Below are 20,248 nucleotides of genomic sequence, written 5' to 3' on the forward strand. Positions count from 1 at the left end.
ATAAAGCTCAGCTGGAATTTCCACTTTAATTCCAGAACTGGGGCTTTGTTAGATATTGCAGACTTCTTTTATGCATAACGCTTTCATTTTATGGCCACCGTGTTTACTCCGCTAACGCCAATTTGTCTGTCTCTTCCACCAGTCTGCATCGCGCCATAACCCTAGGCTGGAAATTCTTTTGGGCAGAGACTGCCTTTTACATCTGGTTGTTCAGTTTTTAGAAGAACCTAATTGGGGTCTCTAAGTGTTTTGTGATATAAATAACTCCAGTGGACACCTGCCCTATACCCGTTGAACCCAATTCTGCCCTGATTGACACCCCAGGGAATCCCACTGACTTCACAGTAGTTACTCCAGATTTCCACCTATGTCAAATGAGGGCAGGAGTTGACTCTGTGTTGTTAACCTACATCGAGCTGGTTTTCTGGTTACAATTTGTTTCTCCTTTTGAGCCCTCCAACAGTATCATCATTCAGTGTGGGCCTAATCTCTGATACCTCCCCAAGTTGTCTGCAAACAAAGAGACTGTTATTTGACAGTGAAATTTTGTTTGCCAGTCCTTCTTAAAGGGGGCTATTAGACAACTGGTGTCGGAATCAGCAGAGAGAAGCTTTTATTGATAATTTGGCTGCTAAGTATGCACAACACTTTGCATCATCTTTGACAAGGTTATGAAACACCCATTGGAATTAAAATGACAATAGCAACAAGACAACTATTGGACTCAAGCTCAATTCTATAAGGGATTGAACGCCTTCCAGGTTGTGCTTAATCTCTGGCAGGATCAGCTCGTTCTCATGAGATAAGGATCACAAACCCCAGAACACCTGCATCCTGCCAGTTTAATGAATGTAAAAAGGTTTACACCAAAGCTTCTGTTTCAATGATAGAATCTACTGTTGCTAATTGTGTGATGTTGGAAACTTCCATTTAATGGAGATTCCCAAAGTTGGCTGGCCAAAGGAAACTGAATATGATAGGCAGGGAAAAAGTAGCAGCCCTTCAAAGAGTGAGCCGCACATGTCTTAACATCTCAGCTTCTAAGCTGGGTGACCCATCGCAGAGCAACTCAGAATGCTGAGGTTACTGGAATTGCAGCTGTGAGAATGTTAAAATGCCAATATACTCCCCCTAGTGGCTCCATTCTTGTTGGCCAACAAATAACTGAAAATGAAGAGTTCCTTGCTCTCTGAAGAACTCCAAAGCACAAATGTTTTAATATTTCAGCACCCTGTCTGTTCACAAGAGTGAAGCCAGCAGAGAGGCTAGAAAGATGGCACAGCTGGGAATTTAAGAATGTTGCCGCACACTCTTTTGGAGGCCAAACGTTGGGCCTGCCAATTCAGTTCTCTTATGAACCTCTGTTGGGAGTAGAATTTCTGTAAAGTTGCCCATCTGATCTCAGTAGGAGGATGCTCTCTGGCTTTCTCATAGAGTTCCAATGAGACCAGGCTGGCTCCAGACTGCATTGGAAAACTAATGCATTTCTCCTCCCGCCTCTACTTCCGAGACAGTTTCTCATACATTTAGACAGATTAGTCTAATCTCAGTGAAGGCACTGTAGCAATTCAGATTGCCTCACAGATTACGATTGATATTGGGGCCAGGGAAACATTTAAACAAATCACAGTTAAAAAAACCCGACAGGGAAATGAGAGACAAAAACTACAACCAGGAGTCTATTATCCTTTGCTGGCGTGTGTGGTTACGTCCCATAAATGTTAATGGAGATTATACATGCCCAGCTAGGGGAGAACAGACCGCTAGTGATCTAATTTAAATCCACAGCCAGAAAGGAAATGCAGGGTTATGGCTAACACTGCAAATTCAATGGTCTAACTGAATCTCAATAGATTAGCATACATGGTGTGACTCCAGAGCACATCCAGACACTTAGGGTGAGTGCTTAGTAGGTTTGCCCTTAACATTAGTGTTACGTATCTTAACTAACTCATTCGAATTGGCTCTAAAGGGATTAAGTAGAATCTGCTTCGAAAGAACCCCACAGGATTTCATGCCATTCTCATGGGTGAAAAGTCTGGCTTACAAAAGTCACCGCTGGTGCACACTTATCCATTCCAGTACTTATTGTTCATCCAGTGCAACCATTTACTAGGTAGGACCACGAGGAAAGAAAGATCTGCTTGATGCCTACGCATTGGACTGAGACTCAAGAGGTCTGTGTTCAATTCCCACCGGTGGCACAACATTCCTGTGTGACCTCAGGCAAGTCATTTAGAAGAACCTGGTCTGGCAAAGCATTTAAATGTGTGAGAACCTCAAAGCCTGTCAGTACCCTGTTGACTTAAATGGGATTGCCCATGTGCTTTGCTGAATCTCTCTGTGCCTGCATTTTCCGCCTGTATCGTGGGCACAATACTACTTTGTTTTTCTAGTCTTTGTCTGTCATTTAATTAGACAATAACTCTTGTGGGGGGGGAGGTGTCTCTTCCTGTGCGTTTGTACAGCACCTGGCACAGTGGCGCCTCGATCTCGGTTGGGGTGTCTAGGTACTGTTGACAGCAATGCAGATATAACAGTAACAATAACTTTTCACAGGTGGATGACACAGGTAGCTTTTTACCCATAGAAAATGGACTCTAGCCACACACCTGGTTATCTGCTTTCCCTGGCACCTCCAGCTAATTACTGGTTGAGCTTTAATAGAAACATCACAGCAGAATTTCCTCCCAGGATGGAGTCAGTCAGATTGTAACATGTGCTGTGCAGGTCAGAGACTGTTTGCCCTTCAGCTCTATATAAAATAAATGCTTTCAGTGATGTCATAAAAATATTGCACAGAGTCAGAATTAATCACTCCACACAGTGTATTTTATAAGGTGGAGCAACTGTGTGGAGACAGAATTTTAAAGGAACTTTTTCAGTGTTTTAGTACAAAGGGAAACGCTGGAGTGTTTTCCAAAAAAAATGCACTCAAGCTTTCTTGGTGGGAGTCGCAAATTGCATGGATAGAGTGACTCTGCATGTTTACTTCGCTTCACTTAGGAGAGCTGCAGTTTAACGCTGTGTCAAGCAGTGCTCTGGAGCAAGAGGCACCGTAGGCTGGTTCTGATTTGTGACATATTTACTGTGGCATTTGCTTTGCAGGGAGTCTGCAGTGAGTGCTTTCCAAAAGCCAGGCTGAGCCATCGTGAAAAGTAAAACACCCTGTGGGAGCTGCACGCTGTGTCATGGGCTGAGCAACAGCAGAGTGGGTGGGAGAAAGGAGCCCTGCCTCTGAGAGGAGAGGGCAGCTAAACAAGGTAGCCTGTGAAGTAGTTTTCTCTTCCACTACTCTACAGAACATAACCTAGCTGGCTTCAATTCCCAGCTCTGCTACCGATCTCCTGCGTGACCTTGGGCGAGTCATTTAAACTCTCTATGCCTGAGTTTGCTATCTATTAAATGGGAATAACAATCCTTTCTTTCTTCTCCCAGGCAGAAGACAAGTCAGCCTTATCTCTTCAGATAGTGAATAATTTGGGGCAGGGATTGCCTCTTACTCTATTTGTTCTGTGCCTAGCACAATGGAGCCCTGATCTCAGTCAGAGTCTCTAGGCACCAGGGCTGGGGGTGGGGGAGGAGGAGGGGGCAGGCAAGTGGGGCAATTTTCCCCAGGCCCCACAGGGGCCCCGCGAGCCCTGGCCTGGCGGCGGTCTGGGTCTTCGGCAGCATTTCAGCGAAGACGAAGACGCAGAGCAACTGAAGGGCCTCCAGCCGCCGAAATGCTGCCGAAGACACAGACCGCCGCCGGGTGAGTACAAGAGGCGCAGCTCCCCCGCTTTGCCCCAGGCCTCCTGAATCCTCTGGGCGGCCCTGCTAGGCACCACTGTAATACACATTACCATTGGGAACTATGATCACCTGGATTTCGTAAGTAATTGTTTGACACCTTCAACGCAAGCCTCAGCATTCTGAGCTACTTCTCCAGTAGAGAAAACTAAGCAGGAAGGAACAGATTAATTAACAGACATTAATAGAGCAAGTGTTTGGAAGGACAGTTTGATTTTAAGGGCAGATTTTCAAAGGTACAACTGGGAGTTGAGTGCCACTGAAAACCTCCCCGTAATGCTTTAAAAAGGGATGTCCTAAGATTAAATATAGAGATATTTTGCATCATAATAATTAAAACCGTTTTTTAAAACCCACCTCTTGATCTGTGGCCAGATAACTTGTTACATGTAAGCTCCAAACGATGAAATAATTATTGAAATAGCTGTACACTGCCTGCATGCTACAAATCCAGCAACAGACCTCAGTGCAGCCCGGGTTTATTTATGCTAAGAAAGTTTCCATATCGGGAGAATTAAGGGTGTGGGTCTGAGGCTCTCAGATTGCTTTCACCTACACACATGCGTACACCGATTTCTGAAAGCGATTGAATTTTGCTGTCTCTGTCCTCAATTTCAGATTCCCTTTTTGAACTGTATATAGGGTGGGAAGACTGCCTTCCTCTTATGTCCTATTCTGATCTTAATTTATGGAAGTTGAGCGGGGTTCAGGCCACGGAAATTCATAACCCTTCTAAAATTCACTCAGTCTCCACTAACCCCTCTCCGCTCTCAAAGCCGATTGCTACAAAGGGGCTTCAGAGACACCTCTAGACTTGCCCCGACTGCGTTTCCTGAGTGGGGTTGGTCTGCCCTGAGCTCTCGAGGGCTGGCCAGGGCCTCGCATCTGTTCGCACAGTGCCGAGCATACTGCCAGCACCTTGTAAATAACAACAGCAGCAGCCAATGCAACTGGACTCTGGGCCATTTCTAGGCAGCTAGTTATGAGGTGAAAGCCTGAGAGGTAGATCAGATTTTCCGGGGGGAGGGGACCGTATATGCCTGAATCCAAACAAAGCTTGGCCGAAAAGAAAAAAGCCGGGGGGGGGGGGGGGAGAAAAAGAAAAGTAAATATCTGTGGCTAACAAACCATACTTGGCATTTTCTTTTCAAGGAGGTTTCATGCTTCAGGGACTCCTGAGGAAAGGCTGTTAGCTGTGCCAGATTAGCGTGGTCATCTGATAACGTAAACTACTGTCGGCTGAAGAAAAACTCCATTGCACTGGGGTCTGAATCAAACAGAAAGCCTGTCTGCAGACTAATGTGTTATATCTCCTAAGCCCCAACAGGCTTATTCCACACACACGCTTTGCTGCAGCTCAGGAATGAAAAGCAAATGTAGTCAGACCAAGCGAATACTGAATATTTCATTTGGATACATTTACCGTCATGGGGGGGGGAGGGGAGAGTGGTTTATATAAAAAGGAAACAACGCTACACAAAAGAGGGCTTATTGTGGGCCTGTCGTGGGTTATATTTCAAAGTATTTTGAAATAATTTTTGGCCCCAGCTGCTGCTTAGGGGAGCTCCTTGGGCTCTTGTGGCTAAACTCCAGCTCTTCTCCAGCAGCTGGCATTAATGATTTTAAAGGAAGGATTAAAGAGCAGTGACGGGTTTGTTTTGAAATACATTAACCCCCCCCCCCTCCAGAAATAATTATATTTAGTAAACAAATAAGAGAAATCAAAGTGAGGTGAATTCACGGTCTTGCAGTGCTCAACTGTCTTATTAAACCTGCAAATTCTGGGATTTCCCCAGTTAAAGCGGACAGGACACTCCATGACTTGCATGCACCTTTGTCTTACAGACTGTACGGTACTTTCTAGGTTCCAGGGAGGTTGCACTGCTGGCTGTCACATACTGTGTTCTCACTCTTATCGCTGCTCAGTATCCCTGCTTCTGTATAGCTAGGCCAGAAGAGGGGCACAAGCTGTCTTCTTTCCTCTCTTTGCTATTCTCTAGACACAATAGGGCATGTCCCTCATTTGTGCTCCATCCTACCCTTCTCTCCTAGTCCTGATCAGCTAGCATTTACATTGTAAAGACACCTCTCAAACAGATGCGTGGTGCATGAGATCAGCTAAGATGCTCTGGCCACTGGTCCCCAGGGGAGAGAGAAATGGTGGCCGGCTGCTCTCTTGACCTTGTTTCCCTCTCTTGGTCTGACAGCACCCACACCTATTGACTGACAGTGCCTACTGCAAAGCTTGCCATATCCTCAAGAGTGCTGCGGAGAGGCGGAGTCAAAAGTGGGGGGTTAATGGAGTTAGATGGAGGAGTGATTTCTGGATGAAGCGGAACAGGTGAGGAGTGTGTGTAACGTCTTCTCTTAAGCAAAGTAAGCTGTCATGGGATAAGAGGGAAGGTTCTCTCATGGATCAATAACTGGTTAAAAGATAGGAAACAAAGGGTAGGAATAAATGGTCAGTTTTCAGAATGAAGAGAGGTAAATAGTGGTGTCCCCCAGGGGTCTGTACTGGGCCCAGTCTTATTTAACATACTCATAAATGATCTGGAAAAAGGGGTAAACAGTGAGGTGGCAAAATTTGCAGATGATACAAGATAGTTAAGTCCCAGGCACTCTGCGGAGAGCTACAAAAGGATCTCTCAGAACTGGGTGACTGGGCAACAAAATGGCAGATGAAATTCAGTGTTGATAAAGGCAAAGTAATGCACATTGGAAACCATAATCCCAACTATCCATATAAAATGATGGGGTCTAAATTAGCTGTGACCACTGAAGAAAGAGATTTTTGAGTCATTGTGGATAGTTCTCTGAAAACATGCACTGAATGTGCAGCAGCAGTCAAAAAAGCCAACAGAATGTTGGGAATCATTAAGAAAGGGATAGATAATAAGACAAAAAATACCATATTGCCTCTATATAAATCCACGGTACGCCCACATCTTGAATACTGCGTGCAGATGTGGTTGCCCCATCTCAAAAAAGATATACTGGACTTGGAAAAGGCTCAGAAAAGGGCAACAAAAATTATGAGGGGTATGGAACGGCTTCCGTATGAGGAGAGACTAGAAAGACTTGGACTTTTCATCTTGAAAAAGAGACGACTAAGGGGGGAATATGATAGAGGGCTATAAAGTCTTGACTGGTGTGGAGAAAGTAAATAAGGAAGTGTTATTTACTTCTTCTCATAACACAAGAACTAGGGGCCACCAAATGAAATTAATAGGCAGCAGGTTTAAAGCAAACAAAAGGAAGTATTTTTTCACACAACGCACAGTCAATCTGTGGAACTCCTTGCCAGAGGATGTTGTGAAGGCCAAGACTATAATAGAGTTCAAAAAAGAACTAGATAAATTCATGGAGGATAGATCCATCAATGGCTACTAGCCAGAATGGGCAGGGATGGTGTCCCTAGCCTCTGTTTGCCAGAAGCTGGGAATGGGCAACAAGGGATGGATCACTTGATGATTACTGTTCTGTTCATTCCCTTTTGGGCACTTGGCATTGGCCACTGTTGGAAGACAGGTACTGGGCTAGATGGACCTTTGGTCTGACCCAGTACGGCCATTCTTATGTTCTTTTGTTTGATCCAGTTATTTAGGGATTTTATGAGTATGTGCACCTAGCACAACGGACAGTCAAAACGGAAAACAAAGTATCCATGGAAGCGCCCTCTGGATTCAAACGCAAGTCACCAGCTCTGCTGCTGCTTGGCTCCACCACACAGCTGCAGGGCTTCAGACTCTGATTTTTGCATTGCAAAATCAATTAGATTGTCAAACCCGGGAGGCATCCGTACCTTTTCATCATCATCCACATGCATTCCCTATGCTGCTGCAGAGCTCTGCAATTCTACTTCCACACAGCAAACCCTTATTTTGTTTTAACAGGTGGATTCACCTACCTTTCTGTCTGGCTGCAGGATTAACAACAGAACATTGTACTAGCCGGTAGAGTCTTACCTGTGGCATTTGAAAGGGCGAGGGACTCCATTGAGCCCCGTGGCGTTTGCTCAGTGGGTGTTAGGTCCTCAGTGAATTTAAGTGCGTTGATTGGATGCCTTGTTCGACACTGTTGGGTAGACATCCCGCCTTCTTCCTCTTCATCATATTTTGGAACTTTGATGTTTCCTCTGGTTTCATTAAAACTCTGGTTAGACATATCGCTGTAGCTTTCTTGTGACCTAAGCCTTCCCGAGTAATAATCTTCTCTGCACTCCTGGATGAAGCTTCCATTATGCCCCTTCATCGCTATAGATGAACTTCTCTTTGGATTGCTGAAATGTTTGGCCCATAAATCTGGTTGAGTGCCTGGGACCTGTCCTGGGTTATAGGAAGTCCTTATATTACACTGGCTGAGAAGTTGCAAGGGGCTTTGGGATTGACTTTGCTCCACTTGATTTCCATAGTGGTAGAGTTCATCTCTGCTCCTCCATATGTGCTCTCTGTTTAAGCTAGGAGTCTGACTAGACAAACTCAGCAAATCCATCTGTAGCGACAGTGGGTCCACATCTGCAGAAAGTCTATTTGAGGTCACTTGCAGTTGACTGCACTGATTTAACATATTTTCCTCCACTTTCCCTTTGTTCTTGCCAATTTTGGCACTGCGACGGGACTCCTTTGCTCTTGCGTTCTGAAATGCTGAATCTGACGAATCCGAGCCGTTAGGATCATCACCCACGCTGCATGCCCTCGAACAGAATATCTGCCCTTGTTTTGGTAAGAAAGGTCGACCAAGTAGGGATTTCTTGCACTGAGCACAGCAAAAACAGGTTTCTGTAGCATGCCAATGTTGTCCGTCATAAGTCATCTGGCCCTGGTCAATACCTTTGGAGGAATTAAAAAAAAAAATAGAAAGTGTAAGATCTATGTCATGAACTAGAAGTTACTCCCCAGAAATTTCAGTGGTTTCATTTTCTAACAATACATGAAAGATAAATCAAGAATGAAAACACAGAAGGTCCTGATTCTACCACCTTTCCTCATGTTGAGGAGCAGGCGCATAAAAATAATCCATATATAGTTCCCAATCCTTTGTTAACTTCAATGGGACTACTAAATTGTGTAAAGCTAAGTATAAGTCTTCACAGGTTCAAGGCCTAACCCAGGGACTTACTCAATGTCAGAAAAGGCAGCACAACTGAGTCAGGGGTTATTTCATTTTAAATGGTTATTTCATATTTAAAATGGTAGGAACATGAAAGGTTCTTCACAAAGTTGTTGAAGTCAATGCAATAAAACCACTAGCTGCTTAACCCTCCCCCCCCCTCCAAAAACCACAACAACCCAGAAGAGGTATTTGTGCTGTTTTCCCAGTTACGAGACGTAGCCAAAGATAAACCCATCCCTGTCCTTGACTGCTCTATTCCCTGTACATTTTAAGGCCCAAACTTATTTTAATTAATGTAGCTTCTTCTCGAAAGAGGAGAGGTAAAGAGACTACGTGAACAATCACCTTGGCTTGCTTTATAGTCAAAATCCATTAGGTAGCAGCCGCACGGAGGATGAAGTTTGCCTTCACTCAGCCCTGCCTGGCTTACTGAGGGAATTAAATTCATTGTAGGCCTAACAATGAGACTCTCTTCTGAACAAGCAGACTCACGAGTCTTACCAGTCATAGGTTACACGAGCTGTAACTGCAACTGATCACCACCATATCTACCCAAGAATGATCCCTGCCAGGTTAGCTCTTCCTTGTACTCACAATGGGAAGCTGGCTTTAAATTATCTATATTCCCTGAAATCCTCTTTACTAACTGCTGTTAAAGTCTTCACTGCAGACGAGTGTACCCGGACCTCCGCTCCCCCACACCGGGGTTCAAAATTCAACAAGGTCTAAAGACAATTTTTTAAAAATGGGGTAGCCAGTGGGAGAGCGGGCAATGGGCAGTCTGTCCATCAGCACTTAACCCACACAACCACGACACTGAAACACAGTCATTACATTGTCACTCCAACGTCCTGGGCATCCTGTGGGGAAGATTCAAAATGCCTTTTCATTCACCCTTCCTGTTGTGTATTTGGTTGTCGTGGTAATAGAATCTTGTGTTGCTATGGCAACTGAGTTGGATTATTAGGGGATAGCCCAGCCAGTTTGGGCTGGCTGTTGGTTAGTTCTGTGTGTGGCAATAAATGGCTCTTTCAAGGTTTACAGCTCTCTGTGTCTCCAGTGATTTCTTCCTAAAACTGTGGCCCCCAAGGATATAACAACGTGGTGACGAGGGTAGGATCCCTGTGCTGCCCCAGCAACAGAAGGAAGTAGAAGTTAAGGTACAAAAAAACCCACAAAAATCTTTGTTTGCTGCTGGAAGGGGGTGAGAACTGGCTTGTTTGCACTGACTGTGCAAACTGAAACTAAAATCATGGCTACACTTACAGGGCCACTGGAACCTTTTGAGGAGACTATAGTGCATTGGCATGTGTATACTGAGCGTTTTGAGCTTTGTGTTATTGCAAATGACATTACAGAAAAGAAGAAGGTGCTAATATTCTTAAGTGTTGTAGGGGCTAAGACCTGCTCCCTGCTACGCAGCTTACTACACCCTGTTAAGCCAGAGACTAAATCTTACAGTGACATTGTGGAAATCCTGGGGTCCCATTTTTCTCCAAAACCACTGGTAATTGCTGAAAGATACAGGTTCCACAAAAGAGACCAGAAAGAAGACGAAACAATTGTACAATTTGTAGCAACTTTGAGAAAGCTTGCAAAACACTGTGAATTTAAGGAGATGTTAAATGCCCTACATGACAGGTTAGTGTGTGGCCTGCACAGTGAAGCTATACGGAAGCGCCTACTGACAGAGGCTCAGCTTACCTTCCAGAAGGGCATTGATATTGCTGTCTCCATGGAACTGGCTACAAAGGAGGCGCAATACATCGGTGCATCCCCTAGGGTGCATAAGGTATCACAAGAACCTACCCACAAAACTGTGGGGAGTCAGGAATGTTACCGCTGTGGTAAGCTGGGTCACCAGACATCAGAATGCTGGTGTAAGGACCTGGTGTGTCAACACTGTGGCAAAAGGGGACACACTGCGTGTGCCTGTAAACAAAAGAAAAAGAGGTCTGTGGTTTGGCCGACCAAAAAGGGAAATCTGCATACCCTAGAGCAGACTCAGGATGACCAAGGAGATACCTCATCACAAGAAGAAGAGCCACTCCACGTTTTGTCTTTGGCAGTGGGATCACATGAATACTGGGTAACCCCGTTGTTGGACGGCAAACCTATACGCATGGAACTGGACACCGGTGCAGCTGTTTTGCTGGTCTCAGAGACTGTGTATAAAGAAAACTACAGCATCTTCTGCTTAAAGCAACAAAAACAGTGCTGAATACATATACGGGAGAAGCCGTGCCCATGTTGGGCACTACTGATGTTAAGGTGGAGCTCAATGGACAGGCTGCTAAATTGCCACTGTTTGTGGTGAGAGGTAATTACCCAGCCTTAATGGGTAGGTCTTGGCTTAAGAAGATCCAGCTGAATTGGGCAGAAGTACACCCAGTGACTAAAGAAGAAACCGGTCTGACCACTATACAAAGGAAACATGCTGCTGTTTTTGGAGAGGATCTGGGAAGTATGAAAGGAATCACTGTGACATTGAACATTAAACCTGACAGTCAACCAAAATATCTGAAAGCCAGAACTGTGCCATCAGGCCAAAGCGGACCTGGAGCGCCTGGTCACAAATGGAGTCCTAACACCAGTTACCCATAGCCCATGGGCAACTCCTATTGTTCCAATAGTGAAGAAAGAAAGCTCCCTCCAGATTTGCGGTGATTTTAAAGTCACTGTCAACCCAGTGTTGTGTGCAGAGCAATACCTGCTTCCCCGCATCAATGACCTCTTCGCAGGCCTGTCTGGGGGACAAAAGTTCAGTAAGATTGATCTGAGTCAAGTGTATTTACAGATGCATGTTGACGAAGAGTCCCAAGAGCTGTTGACTATTGTGACGCACAAGGGGCTTTATTGATACTGTTGCCTACCCTTCGGAATAACATCTGCTCCCGCCCTGTTCCAGAGGGCTATGGACCAGATCTTGTGTGGCTTGTCAGGAGTTCAGTGCTATCTGGATGACATCCTGGTCACTGGAAGGAATGAGGAGGGTCACCTAAAGAATTTAGAGGCTACCCTACAAAGACTGGAAGAGTATGGACTGTGAGTCCGCAAAGACAAGTATGAATTCTTCCAGCCCTCTGTTGAATATTTGGGACACATCATTGATGCTGCAGGTCTTCGTAAGGCCCCTGCCAAAGTTAAGACTATTGTGGAGGCTCCCCCTTCTGGAAATGTTAGCCAACTTTGCTCGTTTCTAGGATTATTGAACTATTATGGAAAGTTCATCTCACAGTTAGCCACACTGCTAAAACCACTTTACGAACTCCTTGGGCAGAAAAAGGCCTGGAAGTGGACTGAAGCCCGTGATGTTGCATTTAACAAAGCTAAGGATGCATTGCTAAATTCTGAAGTGCTGACGCACTTTGATCCATCCTTACCGCTACATTTAGCCTGCGATGCGTCCCCTTATGGAGTGGGAGCAGTCGTGTCACACATTATGCCTTCGGGAGAAGAGAGACCTATTGCTTTTGCTTCATGCACTCTAAGCAAAGCAGAAACTAACTATGCCCAAATCGAACATGAGGCATTGGGAATTGTTTTCGGGATTCAGAAGTTTCATCAGTACCTGTTTGGACGGAAGTTTGCTCTTCTCACAGACCATCGACCCCTGACTTCAATTTTTGGACCCTGCACAGGCATTCCTCCATTAGCCGCTAGTCATATGCAACGGTGGGCATTGTTGCTTTCCGCGCACACATATGAAATCAAATATTGGAAATCCACTCTGCACGGCAATGCGGATGGTCTCTCAAGGCTGCCTTTGCCAGTCAAACGTCAAGATATTGCCCAGAAGGAAATCTTTTACTTTGAACAGGTAGAGAATACACCCATCACCGCTATTCAGGTAAAGAAGGCAACTCAAGTTGACCCAGTATTGTCCCAAGTTATGGACTGGTGATGCATGGAACATCTCAACGAACCTCTCCAGTCTCACCTGACCTTGTTACCTACATGTCCAGAGGACAGAGTTATTAATCCAAACTGGTTGCTTGTTGTGGAGGAGATGTGTCATTATCCCACCACCATTGAGATCACAGATGTTAGAACAGCTCCATTCCGGTCACTGTGGAATAGTGCACATGAAGGAAATTGCACTAAGCTATTTTTGGTGGCCTGGATTGGACAGTGCTATTGAAGAGAAGGCAAGAGCTTGTATGTCATGTCAGGGTGTGAGGAATGCACCCCAGTGGGCACCCCTACATCCATGGGACTGGCCTGAAAACCTGTAGCAACGTATTCACGTTGACTTCGCTGGCCCCCTTGAAGGAAGCATGTTCTTGGTGGTGGTAGATGCCCATTCTAAATGGCCAGAAGTCTCTATAATGCAGACCACTACTGCAGAGAGTACTAGTCAAAAACTACGAGGACTCTTTAGTTATTTTGATCTGCCAGAACAACTTGTGAGCGACAACGGACTGCAGTTCATCTCTCAGGAGTTTCAAAAGTTTATGAAGGCAAATGGGATACACCACAACACTTCAGCACCATATCATCCATCCACCAATGGATTAGCTGAAAGATTTGGGCAGACAATGAAACAAGCTTTGAAATCGGCAAGGGGACACTTATCCAAAAGCATCTGGACACCTTCTTACTATCTACAGAAACACACCTCATGCTATGACCAAGGCATCCCCGGCCTTTCTAATGATGGGACGACAGCTGCACACTTGCTTTGATCTGCTGAAACCTTCTGAATCCCGACAAATTGTGCAACGTCAGCAGCAAGATCAAGTCATCAGGAGTGCACTCAGAACAAAAGACCGAACCTTTAGCCCGGGACAGCCGGTTTTGGCTCGGAATTATATTTCTGGAGCTAAATGGGTCCCTGCCACTGTCATCGTTCAAACGGGACCTGTTTCCTACACAGTCCGGACTGCAGAGGATCTCACCTGGTGGCGACATGTAGGTCAGCTGTTGCCAGGTCATACCAGTCCTCAGGACACATCTTCAGTTGAGTTGCCTGACTTCACCACTTCCAGCAAGACACCAAATCAAGAGTCACCTGTTCCTGACTTTTCCCCTCCATTACTGCCAGCGGCAGAGATACCCCTCTGCACAGCATGAGCTGATACCTCATCCTCACCCATTCACCCTATGAACCCTGAGCCCATTGTCAGGCCCATGCCCAAGACACTTTCGGGTGCAACAACACCAGAAGTCCGCCGTAATCCACCTAGAGAGAGAAGGTCTCCTCGTCAGATGGATCTTTAGCTAGGGCAAACCCATGGTTACGGGGCAAAATAATCCCCGGGGTTCAGCCAGGAATGGAGGCGGTCTACCCTCCTTCTCTAGTTAGTGTTTGTTTTATTTAGGGGACATTCTTATTAAGGGGGGAGGAATATGTTGTGTATTTGGTTGTCTTGGTAATAGAATCTTGTGTTGCTATGGCAACCGAGTTAGATTATTAGGGGATAGCCCAGCCAATTTTGGCTGGCTGTTGGTTAGTTCTGTGTGTGGCAATAAATGGCTCTTTCAAGGTTTACAGCTCTCTGTGTCTCCAGTGATTTCTTCCTAAAACTGTTGCCCCCAAGGATATAACACTTCCCCCCACAACATGTATTGCAAGCGGAGAGCAGTTACTTTGTATTTATGAACAGAAGAGCCTAACACCAAAAGAATTACAACAGACTGGTTCAAAGAGAGGCAGACAAAGAATGTGTCTGGTACATACGTGGTGGTCCTTTTTTTGGTCAAAGATACATGCATTTTCCGGGTGGGGTGGGGTGAAAACAGCTACTGAAGCCACAGCTATAATGCATATTGTTATGTGTCGGGTTACATTGCAATTCTTAGGAAAAAGTAGTTACCTTAGTAACTGTTGCATGATATACAGAATGCTCAGGGCTAAAGAACATTATGAAGAATTCAACACAAGTGTGCACACAGAGAGTACATTTGACTAATTATATATGCGTGTGTATATATATATATATATATATATTCCCATTAACGACCCATTAAAATATACCCATTAGCCCATTTTATTCCAAGCTAGAGCTGCTTTCAGTGTAACGAACAAACCACTTATATTGCATTTCAATGCCAAAGGCAGAGAAGGCAGTGGGCAGAACATCTGCACTGCACTCTATCGGCTTTTTATTCCGCCACATAGTGCCCTCTCTCCTCAAGTTACCTCCAGGAGAAGCAGGAGGTTTCCCCGCCCCTCATTTAGAGGCCCTGTTATACACCCCAGTTCTGAAAAGCTCATGCTTAGTTTTAACTGATATGGGGCTTAAACAGGGTCGCCTGGGGGGTGGAGAGGCAAGTGGGGCAATTTGCTCCAGGCCCCACAGGGGCCCCCATGAGAGTTTTTTGGGACCCCTGGAGTGGGGTCCTTCACTCAGTCCAGGGACCCCGGAAAACTCTTGGGGGGCCCGGGCCCCTGGAGCTTCTTCCGCTCCGGGTCTTCGGCGGCGGGGGGGGTCCTCCTGCCCCAGGGCGGAAGGACCCCCCACTGCCAAATCACCGCCGAAGCAGGACCTGCCGCCTACATGCTGGGTCTTCAGCGGTAATTCGGCGGTGGGGGGCTCCCGCCGCGGGTCTTCGGGCACTTCAGCGGCGGGTCTCGGAGCGGAAGGACCCCCCGCTGCCGAAGACCCCAGGCCCCTGAATCCTCTGGGCGGCCCTGGGCTTAAGAACATGTTTACATTATTAATCATTTGCATTGTGGTAACACCTAGAAGCCCAAGTCCCGCTGTGCCAGGCCTTGTACAAACCTACAGTCAGGGCCGGCTCTACTATTTTCACCGCCCCAAGCAGCGCGCCGAATTGCCGCCGCGGACGACGGGGGCAGTCCGTGCGCCGTTAGGGCGGCACACCTGTTTCCGCGGTGGCGGCAATTCGGCGGCAGCTTCTGTCTTCAGCCAGAAGACAGAAGCTGTGCCGCTGCGGACAGCTGAACATCGAAGCTGCCACCAAATTGCCACTGCCGCAGAAATGCACGTGCCGCCCTAACAGCACACGGACTGCCCCCGCCGTCCGCGGCGGCAATTCGGCGCGCTGCTTGGGGGCAAAAACACACGGACTGCCGCCCCTTGCAGATTGCCGCCCCAAGCACCTGCTTGGGATGCTGGTGCCTGGAGCCGGCCCTCCCTACAGTAAAAAACATTCCCTCCCTTGAAGAGCTTACAATCTCAGTAGAAGACAAGAGACAGACCGACGGACAGCACAAGGTGACAGCGAGACAAGTGTGATAAGCATAGCAGCTGCTTCTCCAGTGTTGAGTGTTCTGAAGGCATCATAACAAACATCAGTTTTAAGGAGGGATGTGATCGAGGACAAAGTTAAGCACGTCCTTAAGTGCTTTGCTGAAATTTTTTATTCCTCTCTGTTGACTAGTTGGTCATTTCATGTGAGAAAAAGGGTTCCCCACCCCCACAGTGAGGTACTGCATAAAAACGTTCACTTACCTACGGGGACAAATAAAGGCCTGTCTGTGCATCCATCCATGTAAAAAGATTTTTTTTTTTTTTTTTTACAATGCACAGCACAACAGCCAGGCAGATTCCAGAATGTAGTAACATTAGCTGCCAAGCTCATGTTAACCATTGTGATTGGTACCAGCTTAAGGAATGTCAATGTATCAGTGTTTAGGAAAGAAATTAGCTAGCACCTAGTGTAAAAATGTATTTTTAGAGTACCAAAATATCAGCACCAGAAATCTAGATTAAGTCTGCAGTTGTTGTTGGTTTTCTTTTTTTTTCCTTTTCTTTTCTTTTTTTTTTTTTGCTGAGCACATCACATCTATTTGTGGATTAAAAAAGCAAATTGAAATGTTAATGATTTCTAATGAACACACATTTCCCCTTGGAACAGCTCATTAACCCACATGCTCCCTTTGAAAGCTGGAGTGAGGAGGATCAGCTACAACAAGTGCAAGAGTATTTAAAAGAAAATGTTAAAACAGACGGTAAGTGAGTGAGTGAAATCCTTTGCTTTTGGTAGTTCTATTATCTCCTGACACTGCTTTCCAATGGTTTTCCGGTTTCAAGAAATCCCTCCCTAGCACAAAAGGGGATACGCTCAGCCTCTCTTTCTCCTCCCTGCAGAAGCAGTCATTTAAACAAATAAATTACCTTTCTTGAGTCTCCAGGAAAAGTCAGATGTTTGCATCTATAGTTATTTCCTTTCTATACAATCCGCAGGGCAGGGACGTGGCTGGCGGCAGCTGTACATAAATTTTCCTGGCACAGCGGAAATGTGGCGGTATTGACTGAAGTCCCATACAGACTCCTGCACTGCCAAGTGCTTTCTGAAGGATTTATTGAAACAAGTAACAGTGCCAGAAATGTCCTTTCAAGTAAAAGTCATTTCCACAGGTTGCCTCAGGTGTGTTTCGCTCAAAATATCACCCAAACCAATGAAATAAAAGCAACAGCACAATAAAGCACTATATCACCATCCTAAATGAACCCACATCAAAAGGCGCATGGCTTCATTTCCCCCCGACTTGTGCTCTCGCCTGTTGACAGCTGGCAGGGAATTTTGCCCTTACCTATGTGTTGTGCGCAGGTGTCGCAGTACTCCGCGTACAGCGATTCAAAGCAGTTGCAGCAGTACGGCCTGCCTTCCTTCATGATGTACCTCTGCCCTCCCAGCACCGTTTCGCATTCAAAACAGCAAAAGTGCTTCATGTGCCAATGCCTCCCTTCGGCCTCGGTGCATTCGTCTGCAAAAATGATCTGGGAAAAGCCAGAGAAGGAAATGAGCCAACCAGGATCACAGACAGACAGAGAGAGGGTTTAGAATGTGGAAATTTGTGTTACACCGGTCATGCCGCTCACCTCCACCCCCTCTGTCAGTTTCAGCCTACTGTTGTGTACTGTCCAACATGTGGACTGGGAGATCTCTGGGGGCAGGGAGTGTCGTCTTTGTTATTTGTCTGTACTGCACCTAGCACAAGGAAGCCCTGATCCCCGATCAGGATTTCTCAGCACCACCATATTATAAATCCTCGGGGCTGGACACGGGATTTGGGGAGGAAATCGAAGTAAAAGAGCTGCCTTGGTTTTATTTTTAGCCAGGGGGATTGATTTTAATTATGATTTAAATCAGCAAGCAGGAAACCTTGATTTAAAACATCGATTTTAATTGTGTTTTGCATTTCTACTTCTTAGTTATTTTCTTAAAGAAATGTTGATTTGCATTGATTGGTCACCACTAAAATACGTTGAATTGCACCTAAATCTTGGCACTGAATTTGGTGCTTCTGTTTGCTACGCACGAGGCTACGTTCTAGCTATACACCTTTATTTAAACAATTGTTTGGCTTAACTCAGGTCCCCAACCTTTTTACTAAGGTGACCCATCAACTGCCATTTGTCTTTCTTGGGGACCTAATATTAACCCTGTTCCTCCACCTCTCCATACCTGCTCTGCTCCCCTTCTCGGCCCCGCACTCGCCCGCTCCGCTCCCCTTCTCGGCCCCGCAGTCACCCGCTCCGCTCCCCTTCTCGGCCCCGCGATCGCCTGCTCCGCTCCCCTTCTCGGCCCCGCGGTCGCCTGCTCCGCTCCCCTTCTCCGGCCCGCAATCGCCTGCTCCGCTCCCCTTCTCGGCCCCGCGATCGCCTGCTCCGCTCCCCTTCTCGGCCCCGCGATCGCCTGCTCCGCTCCCCTTCTCGGCCCCGCGATCGCCTGCTCCTCTCCCCTTCTCGGCCCCGCTTTCGCCTGCTCCGCTCCCCTTCTCGGCCCCGCGATCGCCTGCTCCGCTCCCCTTCTCGGCCCCGCGAGCACCTGCTCCGCTCCCCTTCTCGGCCCCGCAATCGCCCGCTCCGCTCCCCTTCTCAGCCCCGCAATCGCCCGCTCCGCTCCCCTTCTCGGCCCCGCGATCGCCCGCTCCGCTCCCCTTCTCGGCCCCGCGATCGCCCGCTCCGCTCCCCTTCTCGGCCCCGCGATCGCCCGCTCCGCTCCCCTTCTCGGCCCCGCGATCGCCCGCTCCGCTCCCCTTCTCGGCCCCGCGATCGCCCGCTCCGCTCCCCTTCTCGGCCCCGCGCGCGCCCGCGCCGCTCCCCTTCTCGGCCCCGCGATCGCCCGCTCCGCTCCCCTTCTCGGCCCCGCGATCGCCCGCTCCGCTCCCCTTCTCGGCCCCGCACTCGCCCGCTCCGCTCCCCTTCTCGGCCCCGCGGTCGCCCGCTCCGCTCCCCTTCTCGGCCCCGCGGTCGCCCGCTCCGCTCCCCTTCTCGGCCCCGCCGTCGCCCGCTCCGCTCCCCTTCTCGGCCCCGCCGTCGCCCGCTCCGCTCCCCTTCTCGGCCCCGCCGTCGCCCGCTCCGCTCCCCTTCTCGGCCCCGCCATCGCCCGCTCCGCTCCCCTTCTCGGCCCCGCAATCACCCGCTCCGCTCCCCTTCTCGGCCCCGCAATCGCCTGCTCCGCTCCCCTTCTCGGCCCCGCGATCGCCTGCTCCGCTCCCCTTCTCGGCCCCGCAATCGCCTGCTCCGCTCCCCTTCTCGGCCCCGCAATCACCTGCTCCGCTCCCCTTCTCGGCCCCGCGCTCGCCTGCTCCGCTCCCCTTCTCGGCCCCGCAATCACCTGCTCCGCTCCCCTTCTCGGCCCCGCGAGCACCTGCTCCGCTCCCCTTCTCAGCCCCGCAATCGCCTGCTCCGCTCCCCTTCTCGGCCCCGCAGTCACCTGCTCCGCTCCCCTTCTCAGCCCCGCGATCACCTGCTCCGCTCCCCTTCTCAGCTCCGCGATCACCTGCTCCGCTCCCCTTCTCGGCCCCGCAATCGCCTGCTCCGCTCCCCTTCTCAGCCCCGCAATCGCCTGCTCCGCTCCCCTTCTCGGCCCCGCAATCACCTGCTCCGCTCCCCTTCTCGGCCCCGCGAGCGCCTGCTCCGCTCCCCTTCTCGGCCCCTGAGCGCCTGCTCCGCTCCCCTTCTCGGCCCCGCGATCGCCTGCTCCGCTCCCCTTCTCGGCCCCGCAATCACCTGCTCCGCTCCCCTTCTCGGCCCCGCAATCACCTGCTCCGCTCCCCTTCTCGGCCCCGCAGTCACGTGCTCCGCTCCCCTTCTCGGCCCCGCGATCGCCTGCTCCGCTCCCCTTCTCGGCCCCGCGATCGCCTGCTCCGCTCCCCTTCTCGGCCCCGCGATCGCCTGCTCCGCTCCCCTTCTCGGCCCCGCAATCACCTGCTCCGCTCCCCTTCTCGTACCCGCTTTCGCCTGCTCCGCTCCCCTTCTCGGCCCCGCGATCACCTGCTCCGCTCCCCTTCTCGGCCCCGCAGGCACCTGCTCCGCTCCCCTTCTCGGCCCCGCGATCGCCTGCTCCGCTCCCCTTCTCGGCCCCGCTATCGCCTGCTCCGCTCCCCTTCTCGGCCCCGCAATCGCCTGCTCCGCTCCCCTTCTCG

The 20,248-nt window shown here is 48.7% G+C and overlaps 1 protein-coding gene across 4 annotated transcripts in view; it reads right to left on the bottom strand.

Moving 5' to 3' along the window:
* The window catches only part of PRICKLE2 (prickle planar cell polarity protein 2), a 209,821-nt gene that overhangs the window by 16,301 nt on the left and 173,272 nt on the right, over positions 1-20,248 (bottom strand). For all 4 annotated transcript variants that reach the window (XM_045025108.1, XM_045025110.1, XM_045025109.1 and 1 more), the window contains 2 exons: positions 17,408-17,594; positions 7,758-8,621 (listed from right to left, as the gene is read on the bottom strand). In XM_045025108.1, coding sequence (XP_044881043.1) covers positions 7,758-8,621; positions 17,408-17,594 — 1,051 coding nt within the window. The remainder of the gene's footprint in view (positions 1-7,757; positions 8,622-17,407; positions 17,595-20,248) is intronic.

The sequence above is a fragment of the Mauremys mutica genome, chromosome 7, assembly GCF_020497125.1.
Source record: "Mauremys mutica isolate MM-2020 ecotype Southern chromosome 7, ASM2049712v1, whole genome shotgun sequence".
NCBI classification, from domain to species: domain Eukaryota; kingdom Metazoa; phylum Chordata; order Testudines; family Geoemydidae; genus Mauremys; species Mauremys mutica.